This window comes from Equus caballus, chromosome 16, assembly GCF_041296265.1.
Source record: "Equus caballus isolate H_3958 breed thoroughbred chromosome 16, TB-T2T, whole genome shotgun sequence".
NCBI lineage: Eukaryota > Metazoa > Chordata > Mammalia > Perissodactyla > Equidae > Equus > Equus caballus.
The window spans coordinates 87,632,057-87,653,207 of record NC_091699.1 but is presented as its reverse complement, the minus strand read 5'-3'; the positions used below and the strand labels follow the sequence as shown (position 1 = coordinate 87,653,207).

General features: G+C 38.1%; 1 protein-coding gene across 2 annotated transcripts in view; it reads left to right on the top strand.

The window, feature by feature from the left end:
• GK5 (glycerol kinase 5) overlaps positions 1-21,151 on the top strand; it is a 66,342-nt gene that overhangs the window by 38,718 nt on the left and 6,473 nt on the right. For both annotated transcript variants that reach the window (XM_023621051.2, XM_023621052.2), the window contains 8 exons: positions 4-77; positions 254-314; positions 1,532-1,658; positions 2,720-2,824; positions 13,463-13,557; positions 17,287-17,390; positions 18,245-18,304; positions 18,909-19,042. In XM_023621051.2, coding sequence (XP_023476819.1) covers positions 4-77; positions 254-314; positions 1,532-1,658; positions 2,720-2,824; positions 13,463-13,557; positions 17,287-17,390; positions 18,245-18,304; positions 18,909-19,042 — 760 coding nt within the window. The remainder of the gene's footprint in view (positions 1-3; positions 78-253; positions 315-1,531; positions 1,659-2,719; positions 2,825-13,462; positions 13,558-17,286; positions 17,391-18,244; positions 18,305-18,908; positions 19,043-21,151) is intronic.

The following is a 21,151-nucleotide window of genomic DNA, read 5'->3' as shown; positions in this document are numbered from 1 at the left end:
CAGATGTGTTGGAGTGGGCTCGTTACCTCTTTGCTTTCGATCCCGCTGTCGCTCCTGCCTCCAGTGAAGGATACGAGGTAATAATGAACGTTAGACGTGGGGACCAGCCACGTGGTCCCTGCATTTATGACATGTTTGAGGTGCTTGTATGTTCATTATGTAACGTTTTGGCCTATGTTGAAAACAATTTGCTGAATGTTAGAATTAATATTTCTAGAGCTATAACTTACTTGTTAATCAATTTTATTTGAAGCCACCATTTTGGATCAGTGGACGAAGAGATATTTGGTGTGCCTATACCAATAGTGGCCTTGGTAAGTAGAGAACTTGAGGGTTTCTCCTTGTGTAGGATAAACTAAATGATTATATATGAATAGTTGGAATTAGATTTAAGAGACACAAAGGGTCCTTGCAGAATAAAATTAAAGCATCATTTTTCCTTTTAAGTTAAAGGGTCCCAATATAATCAGAAGTACACTCTGTATTCTGGAAGAGCCAATGCTTAGTTTCTATTTGGTAGTGTAACCATAAACAGGAATAGGGAAGTTTAACATAAAGCAGAAAGTTGTATTTACGTTTTATAAAGTCCTTAGCTAGCATCTACCAGTAGAGAGGCTATGGAAGAGTGAAAAATGAGCTGTTTCTGTTTTTTTGAGGGTTCTTTCTTCGTTATGCCCTTTCTCTCTGGGTGTATGAGAGAGTCAGAATATGGAGAATCTGAAGGATTTACATCCTGATTGAGAGGCTGTGTAGAAACTCAGACCTTGCCTTTGATTTACATAACAGCTTGAGCAGGAGGTGTAGACTGTCTGTCCCTGGATGGACAGTCACAGTACGGGGAGGAATCCGGTGACGGAAGGGAGTTTAATTCCCAAGTTACAAAGTCCTGGTCATTTAGAGAGGATCAGCCTTATTCAGTCCAGGGATAGGCTCAGGTTTAGATTAAGGTATGGCTGGAAGAATTATAGATTAGTGAACAAGTATTCTTCAGAGGGGTTTGGTCCTTAAAATATTGCTGTATGTGTATCTACTTTTAATTATATTAACAAAATATTATAATTTTTCTAACAAAAATGTAGAGTTGGGAAATTCATGATTTTGACCTACATCTATTTGTAGTTAAACATACATCTATCACTCTTATTAAAAGAAATTTGTGTGTTCGGTTATTTTGACTAATGGATAAAACTGCTTGTAAGTTGAAGATGAAAAAATCTTTTTTTTTTTTCTCTGCATAGTATTTATTCTGACCTCTATTTCTAAGATTATTCCTATGATACTTAAGAGTCATGAAGTAGGTTGGCCACTAAAAATTGCTGAGCCGTGCGAGTTATCCACACAATGGTAGTTTTAGAGAGACTCCTGTCCTGTAGTTGTTGCTCCCTGTTCTCTCCAGGGATTTTCTTTTTTTTAAGGAAAAGGAAAAAGGAAAGAATGTCGACTATGAGAACACAGTAAGGGAGACAGTGGGATATGATGGGATGGGCCACTGCTAAGGGCACGGAGGTCTTACACGTGACCATTTTGGCAGGTTGCTGACCAGCAGTCGGCCATGTTTGGAGAATGCTGCTTCCAGGTAGGAGATGTGAAATTAACCATGGGAACCGGGACGTTTTTGGATATTAATACTGGAAATAGCCCTCAACAGACTGTTGGAGGTAAGTAGTTAGAATTTGTCCTATTTATTAATAAAATATCACTTCTTTTCTTATTTAAATAAGTACTATTTTCCATTTTATATTAAGGATATTCTCTTACATATTTTTCATTGTTATTCTAAGAGATAATTAATTCTCATTTTCTTTTTTTCTTAAAATTAAAAGCATAAAAAAACGAGAAAGAGAAATTCAGAGGGATTAGGATATTTTGGTCAGCTTTCCAAATATTTACCTATAGTACCTGTCGTATTTGTTTAAAACATCTTTCTAAGCCTCTAAGTTTTCTTTTATGTATTAGAAATTCTTCTTTTCCTGAGTTTTTTTTTTTTTAGTGTTAGTTCTCAACTAGTGACCCTTGCATATTTAGAGTTTTAATTACAGTTGCTAAGAATTGCTCTCCCTAATGGAGGACATCCTGGGATGTGCAAGCCGAGAAATCTAGATTGTGGAACTACACCCAGGAGGGCTGGGAGCTCTTAGTCTGAGCTCTGGTTCCCTAACATGTTCTAAGAGGTGGATTTTAAAATCTTTTTCCTACCTTCTGTCACCCCTTACACTCTTCTTTTCCCCCATCTGGGAAAATGGGAACTAGGAAATGTTGATCACTGCATTAGGTTATTTCTGTAGGAACTTGTTTAAAACCACAGATAAATGGAATAGCATAGTTAGTTCTCCAGCAGACAAATCTCGTTAATAACCTTTAATTTCTCAGTTAAAATCTTGTTTCTTTGTTTCTAGAGATGTAGCTATGGCTATGACTAATAAAAGCTAATATTTGTTCTTGGCGTACTGCGCTAAGTTCTTTTTGTGTGTTAACTCAGTTTATTCTCACAGGAGCTCTCTGAGGTAGACCATTTTACAGTCGAGGAAACTGAGACAAAGAGGTTAGAACTTGTAAAGCCACAGCTAGTAAATGAGAGAGGACGGGGATTTGCTCTCAGGCCATCTGACTTCAGAGCCACTTTGCTGTTTTTTGGGATAGTCAGCTTGTTCCATTGTAGACATCTCTGTAATGAATTGTCTATTTATTGTATCACTTATATTGTTTGTTTGTTTTTAAGGCTTTTATCCATTAATTGGGTGGAAGATTGGGCAAGAAATTGTATGCTTAGCTGAAGGCAATGCAGGAGATGCTGGTACTGCCGTAAAATGGGCTCAACAATTAGGTAAGTGGTCTGTTAAACAGATTTCACAGGCCAGACTTAAAGAATTCAAATCAGTAGAGAACGAATGGATTGTTTAATTGGAACATAAAATAAAGTGACATTTCCTAGAAGAAAATATAGGATGTTATTTTTATGATATTGGGATGGTAAGAGGCTAGGCATTAAGGCCAGATACTGTAAAGAAGAAGAATAAATTTAAGTCTATAACATATTAGAATGTGTAGGGAGAGAGATGCCAAGCAAAGTTCAAGGACAAATTGGTAAGAACAATTGTAGCATATGTCAGAAAAATTAATAAAGATGACCAAAAAGTGGACAAAGGACAGAAGTATAGGTATTTCATAAATCAAATGGCTATTAAAAATGGTGTTCAAATTCAGTAATCAAAGAAATACATATTTAAAAATGATGTCACTATCATTTTCAGAGATAATTAGTTCAGTGATGCTCAGCATTGGTGGGGATGTAGAGAAAAAAGTATTCTTGTTTTCCGTTGGGACGAGTGTTAGTTGGTGCGGCCTTCTGGAGGACAGTCAGGCAATGTGTATCATTTTATAGAGTGCAGACCCTTTGCCCTCAGTTCAATTCTTTGTTTCCTAAGAAAATAATCATATAGGTGTGCAAAGACATGTACATACGTGAGTGTTTAATATAGCAATTGGGAATAAGTTCTCATCTAATAATAAAGCGTTAAGTAAGTGTCAGCATATCTATATAGTGCAACATTGTACAGTCCCAAATAATAAGGTGGTAGCATATCTTATTAATATGGAACATTGTGCTACACTAAGGAGGGGATGAAGCAGTGGCAGAATAGTCTATGTAAATATTTTTTTGTTTTTTTAAAAAATAGCTTTATTGAGATAGAATTCACATACCGTATAATTCACCCATTTAAATTCTACAATTCAGTGTTTTTTAGTATTTTCACAGGGGTGTGCTACCATAAACACAGTCTAATTTTAGAACATTTTTATTCCGCCAAAAGAAACCCTCAAACCCGGTGGCAGTGACTCCCTGTTCCATCCGCCAGCCCTAAGCTGCCATTCATTTACTTTCTGTTTCTAAGGATTTCCCTATTCTGGACATTTCATATGGAGGGAATCATACCATATGTGATCTTTTGTAACTGGCTTCTTTCACTCAGCATAATAGTTTCAAGGTTCACCCATGTTGTTGCATGGATCAATACTTCATTTCTTTCTGTTGCTAAATATTCCATTATATGGATGTACCACAATTTATTTATCTCTTCATCAGTTGATGGACATTTGGGTTGTTTCCAGTTTTTGGCTACTGTGAACAATGAACAGCCTGTGTATTATATAACCATATTTCATGCATAAGGCATAAAATATTATATGCCAAAGTATTAACAGTGATTCTTTTTTTTTTTTTTTTTTTTTTAAGATTTTACTTCTTTCCTTTTTCTCTCAAAGCCACCCAGTACATAATTGTGTATTTTTCGTTATGGGTCCTTCTAGTTCTGGCATGTGGCACGCTGCCTCAGCATGGCTTGATGAGTGGTGCCATGTCCATGCCCAGGATTCGAACCGGGGAAACCCTGGGCCGCCAAACCCGAGCACATGAACTTAACTACTTGGCCATGGGGCCAGCCCCAACAGTGATTATTTCTGATGATTAAATTATGGAGCAGTCTCTGAATTTCTGCTTCACGCATTTGAACCAAGCTGATTTGTTTAAAGACAAAGATAATTCTATTGGCAGAAAACATGCACTCTAGGAGGAAAATGCCAATCATTTCTTCCTTTGTTCCTTTCTCTCTTTCTCTATAAGCCTGGACCTGTGTTATAAGTGTAAGAATACTTATTAACAAAAAAATGTTTATTTCAAAGCATTTTATCACTTAAAAATCTCTTCGTCCTTAGATGTACTTCTTTTAGTTTTGGGGGCATTTTTAGATAGTTTAGATAACTCCAGATTATCAGAAATAAAAAACATCAGTTACATATTTCTTTTATTTTAGTTATACCTTTTATTAATTTTACTCCTTCCCAGAAGATGCAAAGAAAAAGCAGAATAATTTGACATCAGTTAAAAAAACCAGTCATTCCCGAGTTCTGTGTGACATCATGTGACGTTGTCAGTGGGAATCCTTTCCGCTGCTTATCTGGGTTGAGGCTCATTCACTGTGGTTCTCAGATGATGAAAACTCTTTTCTGGGAGATGGGGCTAAATGGCCCTGACCTGGAAAATTGATGTGGTTTCCAGTAGAGACACAGGCTCCTCCTGAAGGCCAGTCTTGTTTCCAGCAGGAACCGGGACTATTGACCTAACTGGAGGAGGAGAGAATTCAGAGTTGAATTATTTACTTTAAAATTTCAATCATTGACAAAGCTAAATATTACTTGTATGTATATGTCTGAAATTCATACAAAAAGTTGACATTTATTTGAATATGTTTTTTTCTATTCTGAGAATTCACTTTAATGGGTATATTGAAAAAAATAAACAGACTAGATTCAGGAGAAACACAGTATCTAAGAGCCTGAGTCCCCGGCATTGCCTCGGATGTGTGTGCTGAGCCTGTGTATCTTTGGTGGTGTGCTGCGCTTGCTCCACTCGGAACGGCTTCCTTCCACCCTTTGCTGGTTGAACAGCTCAGGCTCAGGCTTAAAAACTGTCTTAAACCAGTTTCATCTTGATTTTTTAAAATTTATTTATTTTGGTGAGGAAGATTGTTGCTGAGCTAACATTTGTGCCAATCTCCCTCCACTTTATGTGGGACGCCACCACCGTGTGGCTTGATGCCACCGGGCCGCCCTGTTCATCTTGATTTTTAGATTGATTTTCTTAATCTTTTTCACACAGGCTGGTTCTCGCTCCCTTTTTTTTCCCCTTTCGCCTCCGATGCTAACTGCCACATTTGAGTCTCCACGTGATCATCTCTTTTCTTTTTAATTTGGTCCATTTCTGCTCTGCTTCAGTCTTTGTTCTACTTTGCTATCTCAATCTTACAAATATTTTTATGCCTTCCAGCTTGTGTTCAGTTAACAGTAATTGAGTGCTCACTACGTGCCTGGAACTGTACATGCTGAGAGGACACCAGTGAATAAGACAGATGCTCCCTGCCCTCACGGAGGTTACAGGGTAGCAGGAAAGACTTAGCTTAAATGAACAATTGAAAAAAAACATTAGCGTGAAGTACCAGGAAGGAGAAGTAGTAGTGGGATCAGTGATGTCTGAAGGAAGAATGAGAGAGGTCGGGCAGGTGGGAGAGGCAGCTGGTCAGGGAGCATCCACGCAGAGAGGACCAGTGAGGAGGCCAGGAGTGGGGAGGAGCGTGGCCTGTTTAAGGGACTATTTATTTTCCACAACGGAGGCAGTTACCTCTGCTGTCCTCCAGTGACACGGGTCAGGGGACATCTTTTCCCTGGCAGTACCACTTTTAATTTCTACGTGTCACATCTGCTGGCTCCCAGCAATCCCCATAAGACTTCCAGTACACGTTTAAAATTACCCGGGCCTCTTGTTTACTAGAAATAAAGGAAACTTTTCCCTTCTCTCTGGAGAGGTCCAGTCTCCCTCATTAGAGGAGAGGAGATAAACCTCCTCTCATAAATGAATTAGTTGTAGGTGGTGGTGAATAGTTTCATGTTACTCCCAGTGAGTAGAGTCTTGGTTCGTGTCTGCCCCCCTCCTGCTTCCTGCTGGGAGGACACACAGTAGGGTGAGTGTGGCGCACTGCTGAAGCTGGAGTGGAGCCTTGAGTTTGCAAGTAGACTGTGCGGACCCAGGGTCCGTAGAGGATACCACCCGAGTGTTATTGGTGAGAATACTAGAGGCCGGTGAGGACCGTCTAGATGTTCACTGTGGATCCAGCCTGCTGAGCCAAGAGAAAATCCCCTCGGCATGTGGAGAAGGGAGCTGGCCTGGCGCGTCCCTGGGAGAGCCCCCTGACAGCAGACGGCTGTACTGTCTGGTCTGAACTGCTCCTCCTCCAGGCTGAGGGGGGAGGCCGACTCTTTCTCATACCTGGGGAAACCCGAGGGCCTGGGGCGTTGATCCCTTGCCTCTCACTCCCTGCCAGCCCCGTAAGCCTGACGTGAAAGAGAGCTCAAGTGTTTAAGGGCACACAGCACCTGGAAGGAGGGTGGCCAAGCTCAGTGAAGCGCAGCACGCGGCTCCTGCGGAGGCAGGTGTAATGGGAGAAACAAGATTAAAGTAATATCAACAAAAGTGAAACTGAAAGGGATAAAAAAATATGGCAAAGAAGTATTTGGAAAACATAGGAATTTCGAAGGACAAAAACCGTGATATACAAAATGTAAAAAAATTAATAAAATGTAAAATAGACAGTGCTGAAAACCCAAATAGGAATCAGGAAGCATTTAAAAACAAAAAGGAAAAAATAGAAAATAAAACAGAAGGGCAAGAGATATAGAGGAAAGATCAGAGGAAAAAATATGTGCACAATAGTCGCTTTTTTCGAATATGAAAATGTAATTATGGAAATGGAAATAGGATTATGAAAATATAAAAATTGAAGAGTGAATTGAAAATAAACTTTCCTGAGCAGAAGAAGGACTTGAGTTTTCAGACTGAAAGGACTTACCAAGTTGGAAAAAAAAACACGAACTAAGACAGTCGTGTGTAGATGAATTGTCTGAATCCCAAGAATAAAGAAAAACTTCCGACAGGAGGAACAGCTTGTTTATAAAGAAAAAAGACTCAGACTGGCATGGAAATTACTTATAAAATTTGGAAAGTGGAATAACATTTACGCGTTACAGAGTGAAAAGAAGAATGAGCCCATATTCTGGTGCCTGGCTGAGATATCATTTATATTAAGTGCGAAAAGGGCATTTCTTGGCCAGGCAGTATATACTTTCTGAGAAAGTTATCTGAGGAGATACTCCAGCCAAAAGGAAATAGTCAGAACAAAGATCTCAACATGGGAGAGAAAGCAAAGTATACATAAAAGGTGTTTTTTAAATAAAGAGATGTTTTTTCCTGGTAGCAGGTCAGACTTCTTTTTATTCTATTTTATTTGAATTGGTTTTATACTAAGCTGACTTAAGTTTTCTTACTGTAACCTAAATACTTTATTTCCATGCATTATGAACATAGTTTTGGATATCCCTTTAAGAGATTGAAATTATCTTCACACTAGAAAAGCCCCTAATTAAGGTAGGCTTAAAGATTTTTGTGTATATGGTTATTCTATAAAAGAAACTAATGTTTCTGTTAAATATTTCAAAATGGTATTCTGTTTTTTTTCTTCTACCCATAAGTGCTTTTAATTCTATGATGTATAACTTATGAGGCAAGTTGCTGGTCAGGAATAGAAAACAGTGTACATTTTTCTGTTCTTCTTTCTGTTCATTTGTGTTTTCATTTTCAAATTCATATAAATCCATTTCTAAACGTTACGCAGACACACACACACACACCCACCCCCACCGAAATCCTTTTCTCATTGCCCTACTGAGAGAGCAATAGAGTGGAACATCACAGCCTGTGTAACACAGTTAGAAATGTATGGTGAAAACAGTATTTAAATGGTACCCAGCCACATGGAAATTTGAAATGTCTTTTCTTAAGTAGTATAGGGCAAAGGAAAACATTGGCAATACAATTTAAGTGTCCAAAAAATAAAAGAAAATGACCCTAATTCTGTAAAAACAGTACTTAGAGGAAAATGATGAATCCTTACTAATAAGAGAAAAAGAGAGAAGCATAATAAATTTCCAATCCAAAAAGTATAAGGATATACAAATCATAAAATTGAAAAATAGGGGCCAGCCCAGTGATGCAGCGGTTAAGTTCGCACGTTCCACTTCAGCAGCGCAGGGTTCACCGGTTCGGATCCTGGGTGTGGACATGGCACCGCTTGGCTGGCAAGCCATGCTGTGGCCACCATCCCACATATAAAGTAGAGGAAGATGGGCACGGATGTGAGCTCAGGAGCAGTCTTCCTCAGCAAAAAGAGGAGGATTGGGAGCAGATGTTAGCTCAGGGCTAATCTTCCTCCAAAAAAAAAAAAAAAAATATATATATATATATCTATCTATCTATCTGGGAATTTCTTCACATCAGTTTGTAGGTATCTTCATTCTTTTTTGCAACTGCATTGTACTCCATTATGTGTATGTACATAGTTTAGCCAGCCAATATCCTATATTTGGGCATTTAAGTACTTTCCAGTATTTTGCAAATGCAAATAATGCACAATGAATAAGTGTGCATTATGTATTTTCCGATTGTTGGAGGTGTCTTAAGAATAAATTTCTAGAAGTGAGAGTGCTGGGTCAAAGGGTAAATGCATTGTAATTTTGTTAGATATTGCCAAATTCCCCCTCCATAGGAATTGTGCCATTTTGCTTTCCCCCAGAAATATATGAGACTGTTTCCCCATAGCCTCTTTCCTCACAGCATCTTTTGCATAAGGAAATGATCTGGTTGGATCAACTGCAGAGGCTGGGTGATGAAGTAGAATTCTGATGTATTGTCAAGCTTTTGACCTTTTCCACAATATCATATAAATAGATCTCACATAAATGGAATCATATAAATGGATATTGGAATCTAATATCATGTAAATGGAATCCATTTCCATATAGTAAATGGAATCATAACCAGTTGAGGTGGTTTCTTTTACTCAGCATGATGCCTTTGAGATTCATCCATGTTGTTGTATGTATCAATAGTTCATTCCACATTGTGTTTCATGGATGTATCACAGTTGGTTCATCCATTCTCCCACTGAAGGATGTCTAGGCTGTTCCTTCTAGGTTTTGGTGATTATGAATAAAGCCACTGTGAACAGTCGTGTACAGGTTTTTGTGTGATCATCAGATTTAATTTTTTTAAGGTAAATAGCTAAGAGTGGCATTGTTAGCTCAAATAAACACACACACTCAAATAAGTATGTGTTTATCTTTGTAAAACAAAAACCTGCCAAGCTGTTTTCCAGAGTGGCCTGTTTGACTCACCAGCAACGTGTGTGTTCACGTTGCTCCGCTGCTTGGTATTGTCATTTTTTTTTAAATTTTAGCCATTCTAATAGGTGAGTAATGTTATCTCATTTTGTTTTTAATTTGCACTTCCCTAATGGCTAATGATGTCAAACATCTTTTCATGAGCTTATTTGTCGTCTATATATCTTCTTTGGTGAAGTACCTGATCAAATTCTTCATGTATTTTTTATTGTATTGTTTTCTTACTGTTGAGTTTTGAGAGTTCTTTTTTGATCCTGAACAAAGGTCCATTTTGGAATATGTGATTTGCAGATATTTTCTTCTAGATTATAGCTTATCTTTTCATTTTCTTTTCTTTTTTTTTGAGGAAGATTAGCCCTGAGCTAACTACTATCAATCCTCCTCTTTTTGCTGAGGAAGCCTGGCCCTGAGCTAACATCCGTGCCCATCTTCCTCCGCTTTATACGTTGGACACCTACGACAGCATGGCTTTTGCCAAGCGGTGCCATGTCCGCACCCAGGGTCCGAACCAGCGAACCCCGGGCCGCCAAGAGGCAGAATGTGCGCACTTAACCACTGCGCCACCAGGCCAGCCCTCATTTTTTTAATAGTGTGTTTTGCAGAGAAAAGGTTTTTAAATTAGTGAACTTTATCAACTTTTATTTTATGGATTGTGCTTTTTGTGTCATATGTAAGAACTGTTTGCCAAAACAGAGTCAAAGATTTTTCTCACATGTTTTCTTTTAAAAGTTTTATAGCGTATGCTTTACATTTAGATATATAACCCATTTTGAATTAGTTTTTATATATAAAGTGTGAAGTTTAGGTCAAGGTTCTTTTTTTTTTTTTTTTTGCATGTAAATATTCTTCAGCATTTCTTTTATAGTATGTTTGTTGGCAACAAATTCTCTTAGTTGTTCTTCATCAGAGATTGTCTTTATTCCTGAAGGATATTTTTGCTGGATGTAGAATTCTGAGTTGACAGTTCTTTCCTTTTAGTACTTAAAAGATGTTATTCCACTGCCTTTAGACCTTCATAGTTCTGATGAGAAGCCCACAGTTGTTTGAATGTCTGTTCCCCATTATGTAATCTGGCTGCTTTCAAGACTTTTTCTTTGCCTTCAGTTTTTAGCTTTCAGTTTTATTCTGATGTGTCTGGGCAAGAATTTCTTTTGTGTTTATCCAGTTTGGGATTTGCTGAGCTTCTTGAATCTATAGATTTTAACTTTATTTTGGTGAGGAAGATTTGCCCTGAGCTAACATATGTGCCAGTCTTCCTCTATTTTGCGTGTGGGATGCCTCCACAGCATGGCTGATGTGTTGAGTAGGTCCACACCCAGGATCCAAACTCTCGAATCTGGGCTGCCGAAGTGGAGCGTGTGGAACCTCAACCATTCGGCCACAGGACCGGCCCCTATAGATTTATCTTTTATCCACTGTGGAAAATTTACAGTCATTTTTTTTCTTCAGCTGGTTTTCCTGCACTGCATTTCCTGCATTGCATTGTTCTCTTCTTCTGGGATTCAAATCACAGAAATATTAGGCCTTTGCTTACTGTCCCACAGACCCCAGGGGCTCTGTTTATTCCCTTTCTCTCTCTCTTTTTTTCCTCAGTGTTTTTTTCTCTCTCTTGTTCAGGTAGAATGAAAAAATCCAAAAAGCAAAAGACAGAATAATTTCCCTGCCTCTGTCCTGTGGAGGCTCCTGACTCCTGCTACTCGGGCTGGAAAGAGACGGCCTCTTTAGCAGCTCTTCATTTTTGCACCCAGTGTACATACCGAGGTTTCACATCTCAGGCTGTCCCTGAGCCTAGGCCAGGAGATCTCAGAGAAAATGAAAAACAGGAAACTCACTGCCGGTTTGGCGGTACGTGGAGTTCCCCAGTTGGCCTGCTAGCTTATTCTTCTGAGTCCTCAGAGAGCTTTCCGTGCATTCCATCCTTGCCTCTTCAGTGGGAGAGACAGAGTGAAGTCTGCTTACTCCAAAGGATTTTTCATCAATAAGGTCATTTGAGAAGAGTTTTAAGTGGAAGATTATGTAGAGAATTCTTCGAGCAGGGATGGAACAACCAGCGAAGAACGTGAATAAACTAGGTTTCTTTCTTTTTTTTTTCCCATTTCTTTGTTTGTTTCCAAAAACTTTCCTCAAACCAGCCATCTGGTGTGTTTTCCAAATCTTGATTTTAAATTTTAGACATTTGGACATGCGTTTTTTTTTAGGTATAGATTTCAAAACCAATGTTTTCTTTTTATTATTAGTTTTTGAAGAGAGATATTTTGATGTGTTACCTGGACATTTTGACCAAATGAATGTGACTTATGGATCTGACAACTGTCATTTCGAGTAGAGTTTGTGCTTATTATTGAGTGATCATTAACTTGAGTTTTAATATAGGTGCCCCTTAAACTTGTCTTTAACCAATTTTTCAGTATAAGAATAACAAAACATATAATAAAATAAAAGCAACCTAACTAAGGCTGTATAAAGCTAGCAGTGTTTATTGTGACTGATTCCGGGGCTTCCTCGTCTGGTCTATGCTGGGTCAGTTCACAAACAAGGGTATCCAAATGGCCAGTGAAAAGAATTTCAACTTCATTAGTCAGCAGAGAAATACAAAATCAAACCATCATGCAATACCTCCAAAGTAGCTAAAATGAAAAACAGATTATCAATTATTGGCAAGAATATGGGGTAACTGGAATCTTGTACTACTGGCAGGAGCCTTAAATTGGTACACCCATGTTGGAAAATGATTTGACAGTATCTTCTAAAGTTAGTCCTAAATGTGAAGACCCTGGGACTAGCAATTCCATCTCCTGATATATAACAAACAGAAATGTATACATATGTTCACTAAAAAAAAATGTACAAGAGTGTTCCAAGTGGCCTATTAACCAAAATCTGGAAACTACCCAAATGCATAGCAGCTGTAGAATAGTTTAATAGAAAATTCTGTATATTCACACAGTGGAATACCATCCAGGGGTGAGAATGAATGAAGTGCAACTACTTGTAACAACATGAATGAACCTCACAAGCGTGATGTCGAACAGAAGATTGCATCCTGATCTGGATGTTGGCTGCCTGGGAGTAGTCACACTGTGAACATCCACTGTGCACTTAGGGTTTATGCAGTTTTGTGTAATGTATGTTATATACTTCAGTAAAAAAGTATGTTAGATGAATTAGGTCTTGACCATTTTGTTTTTCATGGGTTGGCTTTAGTATATCTATTTGTTACTGGCCCCTTACTGAACTCATTAGATGGAGCAGTTTCTCAGTTGATACTCTTGGTTATTATAGGTAGATGATCTTTTCATCAGAAAACTAGGATAGGTGTTATATTCAGGAGAATGATTTTTTTAATGCCAAAAAACACACATAATTGATTTTCAAACAGCCCGAATATCTTCAAAGGAAAAAGTAACACCTGCTGCATGCAGAGCCTGTCTTGAGGGCTTTCTTGCCCCTTCCGTGGGCTCGTAAACCTGTGCAGCGTGAGAACCCAGATGGTACCAGAGCAGACTGGCCTTTGTGTTGACCCTTTTAACTGAGCGACCTTTCATGTTATATTCATAATAAATGTGGATGCAGGTAAATACTGGTCATATAACACAATTCTGTTTGTCCCTCCCCAACCCCTTCGTTTTGTTTTAGGGGTTTTTTGTTGTTTGTTTGTTTGTGTTTGTTTTTGCAGATCTTTTCACAGATGCTGATGAGACTGAAAAAATGGCCAAAAGTTTGGAAGATTCTGAAGGAGTTTATTTTGTTCCATCTTTTAGTGGATTGCAGGTATTTTTTTTAAGTTAATGGCAATTACAAACATTTCTCTCCTCATACCTGCACTCAAAATTATGTATCTGCCACTCACTCACCTGAAGGTTCCGGCCTAGAGGAGAACTAAGGTGAGGGGACCTTCTGGGCCTGAGGCCGGTGCTTTGACCTTGTGTGCATTCCATGGGGAGCAGAGCAAATTTAGCGGCTTCTGCTCAGAACTCCGTCCCTGTGGAAACTAAAAGTTGGCAGGCTTATCATAGGACTTTTACAGAAGACCTAGGATTACTTTATCATCAACAAAAATAGCCATTTCCCAGTAGGGGAAAAACATCAGTACATTGGCATTCTTTACTTAGAGGAAGCATACCATTGAGAATTAGGAAAGTAGTGTTTAGGCACACACATACAAATATATGTGTATGTATGCTTTGCAGTTATTTATCTGTAAGTTTCATTAACTTCTAAAAAATCAAAATTTCTTTTGGTTAACTCTTGTGGTGGAGTGTTGGTTACTTTGCCTAATAAAAAAGTGAACCCAGTAAAAGACTTGATCTTGTAATATTTTATTTTGTGTTTAACTGAAAGATCTGTGGATGCTGCCTCTAATTTTAGCATATTGTTACAAAGACTTTTTAAAACTGTTTTCAGGTATATTATTACTAACAAAATCGTTTTTTGGGGGGAAAGCTTATACTAGTCCTTTTACTCCTCCTCTAAATATTTTTTCTTTTCAAAAAATAAAAAATTTTGAGCCAGCCCTGATGGGCTGTGGTTCCACACTGGGCATGGAACCACACCACTCGTCTGTCAGTAGCCGTGCTGTGGCCGCGGCTCACACAGAAGAGCCAGAAGAACTTACAACTGTACACAACTATGTACTGGGGCTTTGTGGGAGAAAGGAAGAAAAAAGGAGAAAGATTGGCAACAGGTATTAGCTTAGGGCAAATCTTCCCCTACAAAAAAATAAAATGATTTTCCTTGCTTCTAGTCCATCCCATACTCAGGCAATCAGTTATGAAAAGTCCAAAATTTGAAAATTTGTATAATGTAGAAACTGGTGAAAAAAGAATTAGATTAAGTGTTTTAAGTCTCTAAAAATGTAATATCTCCAAACTAGATTATTAAATTAGCATTATTTTAATATCTGTAATAATTTCCTCTTATATTCTTATCCTAAAGGCCTACAAGTTTATAAATGATGTAGATTGCATTGTATCCTCTTGGGGTGATGTGAGGCAGTTAAATAGCATTCATGATGGGACAAGGGCTGAGGCATATTTGTCTGATGGAGGTTCCAGGAAGATATTAGATGAGTAATTGTCATCAGCAAAAGTAGGATTTAATTAGGCTGCTATGTATGAAAAATGTGCTAGGGGACTTAGTAGTGACTGTATCTTGGCAACTCTGTCTTTAACTTCTCCATCAATTCATATGCTTGTAAAATATATGGTAAAACAAAGCATTGCTAAAGCTCTGAAGATTAGGAAAAGCTACCACAGATGTAGTTTGTAATTTCCCATTGATAACAAAATGTCCCTGTCCTGCCACGATTGCAACCTGGCCGTATGTTGATGTCATGAGCAGGGAGGACTGGAGACCAAATATTTCCCAGTGTGAAATGAAACTCTTGACTGGAAACTGAAAGTAAATTCATACAACGATAGTGTGTTGATAGGAAGCTGTTTGGAGAAGAGGACGGAGATCACCTAGAAGTTGCCTGTGTCAACAACCAGAGAAAACGCGGGAGAGAGGAGTGGCAGGGAGGGAGGAAAGGAAGGGGTGTCAAGTGTTTGTGATACTGCCTTTAATTTTAGAATATTGTTGCAGCTGTAGATAATGGGGGGCAAGATATTAAAGGCTCAATTTCTCAAGGGACATTCGAGGAATTTTGAGTGGGAAAGTCTGCGGCAGCCACTTCAGGGAATGGCAGAGGAGGTGGGGTGGAGCATGGGGGGATACATTGGGGTGGCATCAATTGGTACAGCCATTGTGGCTTTGCTCTACAGAGCTGTGGTTTGGGGAGGAGAATGCTAACGTAGAGTATCTGTGACAGATAGTGGAGGCAAGACTCTCTCAGTGGTTGTCTACTTCATGTTAAAGTTACTGAGGTGATGGCGGCAGTAGGATGGACAGGACTGTGAGCCAAGTGCCAGTCCTTAGAGGATGAGGAGTCATGCTCCAATGAGGGTTCTTAGGTTTGCAAGGAACGGGCTTGCTTAGGCTGCCCCTGAGGGAGCTGGGGGTGCACATCCTCCTGAGGCCTGGCGTTGGGAAGGAGTCTGCAACTGACTGCACAGTTCTTACTGTTCTTCTTTGCGGTCCTGCTTCTCTGTGAGTCTGCTCTTCCCTTCTTGTTACCAGCTTTGCTCTGTGTCCTTTCTTCCTTGTGACTTCTACTTAATCATCATTATTTTCCTTGTAGTTTCTGCTTCTTCACAATTTGGAAATACACACAACCTTCTTCCACCTTGTGTATCCTTTAACTTCAGATCCCACTGTTGATGATCTTTTTTTTGGTGTTTCCCAGTTCATGTTTCCAGGGGAGGGGATCTGATTGGACCACCTTGTCTTTTCGAGCTCTGGAGACTTTGAGTTGGTTATGTTCACCCCTACAGTTGTGATGGTGCGGTGGGACTAGGGCATGAGACATGGCTGCTGTAGACAACAGGGCCTGTGGGTTCAAGCAGTTTTCTTAGAAGGGCATGTGGCCAGCAAGTACTGTGAACACTGTCTCTCATTCTGTGAGTGCCTGGGACGTCTGAGTGGTGGTAAAGGTGAAGGGAGATGTGGAACAATGTTGATGCGGACCTAAGCAAGTGTGGGGGAAGGGAAGTGTCTCTAACGGTAGGTGCATAGTGGCCCAGAGTGGTCATGGGAAGTTGGTACAGGGTCCTCTGGTCCCTGTGGCAAGGAAGCCTGAGAGACCCCTCCACTGAAAAGCCATTTGCCCAGCACAGAGCCAAGTATGTTACAGCAAGCACAACATAAGTGGAGGGAACTTCTCAGAATTGGTTAAGGGTTAGGGAAATTTATTTACAATAGAAGGAACTGTTCTCCTGTCTCTTTCCTTGTGAGATGCAAGCTCTGGCAGGGATCTTTATTTTTCATCTTCTTGTCACAGAATTGTCCTGCATTTCTGGGGACACAAAGATGAATACAAACTTCATCTGCTGAATATATAATTCTAGCTCAAGATTTTGGCTCTTTTAAAGACAGATTTTAGGCTGGGTCATTTTTTATTTTAGGCAATAAGACTATTAAATAGCTAGGAAATAGAAGAGTTTAGTTTGAATGTCTGACAACATGTTGGGTGTAAGTTTTGACACTGAGAAACACATTTTTTTTGCATTATAGTTTTTTGTTTTAATTCTAACTTATATCCACAAAAAGCCACTCTACATAGTAAACAATTTTAGCATAAAAACTTTACATTTGGAGAAAAGAGGAAATACTAGGATTGCTTTGCATTTTCCTCATTTATAAAGCTAGGCATTTAATAATTTGTTACCCTGTGCCCTTTTCTTGGGATGAGCCCAAAGAGGAGGTCCAGCTAAGTCCAGTGTCTGAATACAAACTTCATCTAATAGTTAACATGTTTTGGGCTATCATTTATTTTAAAACTACTGAACTCTAAATAAGCACTCTTTTCCTAACATGGCTATGTTTTTATTATATAATATGTCTTCAACTCTGTAGATACAATTTAGAACAGCAATAATATATTCTTACTATCTGTCACTTTAGGCTCCATTAAATGACCCGTGTGCATGTGCCTCTTTTATGGGTTTGAAGCCTTCCACCAGTAAATACCATCTTGTACGAGCAATACTGGAGTCAATAGCTTTCAGGTACCCAAACCTGCCCTAAACGACTTCCACATACAGCAGTGCCATTTCCTTTTATTCATTTCTACTAAACTAAGAAATTTCAGTGTTTATACCTTTAGTTTAATTCATACTGTATATAATATAATCTGTTTTTATTGCTCATTTCCTTAGCATCTCTTTTTTTTTTCCATATCTAATGATACCAGTACCGCTTAGATTTGATATCTGAGAAGTGAATGATTTTAAAAAATATCCAATTTCTTAAGCATAACAGATTCAAAATTTGGACTTTCAAATATTTGTATATTTTTATTCAGGAAGGAGAATTCTAACTAATAATGGTTCTATTATACTCAAAGATCGAGTCACCAAAATTATTCTTTATGTATATTTCTCTGTGGTCTTTTTGTTATGGGGCAGATGTAGCTTATTAAAATTAAGAATGTGGCTGTCATAAATATGGAAAATTTGTAATGTTTAAAATAAAATTTTCTGTTATTGTGAAATGATTATTTTTATATTTGATGACTTCTACTAGATGTTATTTATGGTATGTCATCTTAATAGCTCTCTGGCAAATGGATGCTTGCTTTCAATTTTTATTTTTAGGAATAGTAATAGATTAAACTTAGTCCTAAAATAAAAATTATGCTCTTTTGTATCAGGATGAGAAGAGCAAGCCCTGAGCCTCTTATGTATTTGAGCATCTGTTTATGACTTCAAGTTAGCATAATATATTTCTTTAATAGTTTCTTTTGTATATTTTATAAATATGTAATAAAACCCACAATTTTTATTTTTCTAGATTGAAAAAAAATAGAGAATTATCATGATATGCATTTCCTCTAAATAGTTACCTTGTTTTTTTTAACTAGAAACAAACAGTTATATGAGTTGATGCAGAAAGAGATCCATATTCCGGTAAGAAAAATCCGGTATGTAAGCTTTATTTCTAATAGATTTAATTAGAAATTAGAAGTAAGTAGTAGCTGCTATTAGTATTTTCATCGTTATAATTATTCAGGGTTTCAAAAAGAACTTATACCTAGCTTCTTTGCGGCAAAATTCTTGGTCATAGGAATTTGGAGAGAAGAAGAAAACTAGTTTTGGATTTATGGAGAATATAGGACACTGCAGAATTTGGGAGGATCATAGCACCCATATGTGTATTATAAAGATTTTGAAAATCTCTTGTTGGGGTCTGTGGCTATCCTTTTGGCAGGGAAGCAGCAAATTTTCTTTGCTGGAATGTCTAAATGAGTTTTTATGTTGGCTTAGTTCACTTGGCCTATTTTGAACTAGTCCCAGGACAAATAAGGCAGATGGGAAAACTGATGGCAGGAATAAGGAAAAATATTTAAAGGTTACCTAGTAATATCCTCTATCTTCAGGTCAATGCTAAGTGATATAATTTTGGAATTAAAAAATTAAAAAATAAAATCAAGGCTCTAAAAAAATATGTGGCCCATTTAGAAAGATTTATTAATGGTTTTGTGCTTTTGTTGCAGTAATTTATCTCAAATCTTTTGCTCCTCGCAGGGCAGATGGAGGAGTTTGTAAGAACAGTTTTGTCATGCAGATGACGTCCGACCTGATTAATGAGAGTATAGACAGGCCCGTCCACGTTGACATGTCGTGCCTGGGTGCAGCTTCGCTAGCTGGCCTTGCTGTTGGTATGTGTGGATTTTATAAAAGTGACAGCTTTCTTGCAAACTGTTTCTAACAGGTAGCATTTCTCCTCCCAAATCACAAAATTATAGAGAGGTTCTGGAAAGCCTTAGTGCCCATTTAAGCTCCGTACACGTCTGCATGTTGCTCACAAAATACTCCTATGAGCTCCCTGTGGGTGGGTCCCTTTGCACCTCTTCCATCCTTGCTTCACTCCTTCAGTCAGAAGTATGAGGTGAGGACAGTTCATTCTCAACTGCTTTAGCCTTCAGCAAGGAAGGGTCACTGGGTAAATCTGAGTAGATAGGCTTGTCTTTGGCATTAGAAACCACTCCATTCTTTTATTTATTGAACAACTTTTGTTGAGTACCCTGCTATATGACAGTCACTGCTAGGAATAAAGAGTTTAACAGACATAGACCCTGCTGTGGGACTCTCTGGTGGGCGCAATCAGACAAATCAACCGCTTATCAAACTTGGTGTGATAAACCCACTGAACAGCCGTAGTATCAAGCAAGTGGTGTAGGCTTCCCAGAGGAGGCAACGTATAGCTCAACTTTGAAGGGGTTAGCAGACAGCTGGGTGAGGAGAGGCTAAGAGGTGAGTGATCCATTAGAGAAAGCAGGTCATGGAGAGGTACCAGCCCATTCCGGTTACGGTGAGTGCAGGAGAGGAGGCTGGAGAAGGTATAGAGGTCCGGTTGTGGTGGACTCCTCATGAGGAGGACTTTGCACTTGATCTTGAAGGCGTTGGAAAGCACTGAAAAATTCTAAGCGGGGTTAGGGACCTGGACAGATCTGCATTTGAACAGATCACTTTGGCAGTTAGTGAAAGGATTAGTTGGGAGGGGAAAGAATGGAAGTGGGGAGGCTAATTAGGGGGCTCCCTAGGGAGCAGGATGATGCTTTGGGACACCGGGAGTATTTTAACGTGTTCCTATATGGAAGAGACGAGTGTGCAAAACAGGATATTTTACAGTTAGAAGTTTTAGGCTAATATTTTGCATATTAAAGTTACAAATCCAAAAAAGCGTGAAACCTTGGTAAGTTCAACTTAAAACTTTATTCTCCTAAAAATCTGTCAATTTAAAATAAAATCAATACATTCATTTCCATTTGTTCATTGATTAACATTTGATTAATTCAAGTTGAAGAAAATAACTTTCTTTTAAATAATTCCCATTTACACATATTGTTAAATTCCTTTGTATATTTCAACTCTTTTAAATGTAACATAGTTGATTTTCTTTTCATAATTTCACATGCCTAACTGAGCAAACTTATAACCGTAACAAGAAAAATCTTCTGAAGTACTTAAACAACTCCTGCAAATTTAATAAATTAAACTTATAATTACACTGAATCAAATTCTCACACTCTAATATTGTTTATAAGGTTAATCAAATTCTTCTACACTTTTCACCTTCTAAGACTAATGTCAGATTCTCTTCACATTTAAAATACTTTAAATAACAAACACATGCAAGTTATTCTTACGTACAACATAGTGGCTTGAGTTTTATCTACTGGATTATATCTATATTTAATTTCAAAACTTTTCAATACAAAGGTGCTTTACTAACTAAGGGGAGCAGTTTTATCTTCTCAGAAAAGCTAAGATTTCTGGTTGGATTGCTTCTCTCTCAGAAATTTGAGACCTGAAGGCTATGCACATTGTCTGTGTTTTTGAAATTCACCCAGAAACTGGGGTCTATTTGATACATATTTAATAAAATGACTTTTAAAAATATGTATGTCTTAAAGTATAAATAATAAATTCTGGAAATAAGGATTTTAAGAACATATTTATTTTCATGACTAGATTTATCTAACTGTAGTATACTAGTAAAAACTATTTTTAGTCGTTTAAAAACTTCTATAAATTAATTAATATCTTTAAATATAGATAGTCTAAATGCTGACTTTGTAAATAGAAAGAATGTGACCTGACAGAAAATTTTAGAAGAAAGAATTTTATATGTCACCTTTATTGGTGAGAGACAATATGCTTCGTGCAGGCTTATCAGTGCTCTCAGTACTTCAGAGTAGGCGAGAGGTATCAAGTGTGTTAACAAGACACCTCGACCGTTTCAGACTACTTATGATCACAGTTAT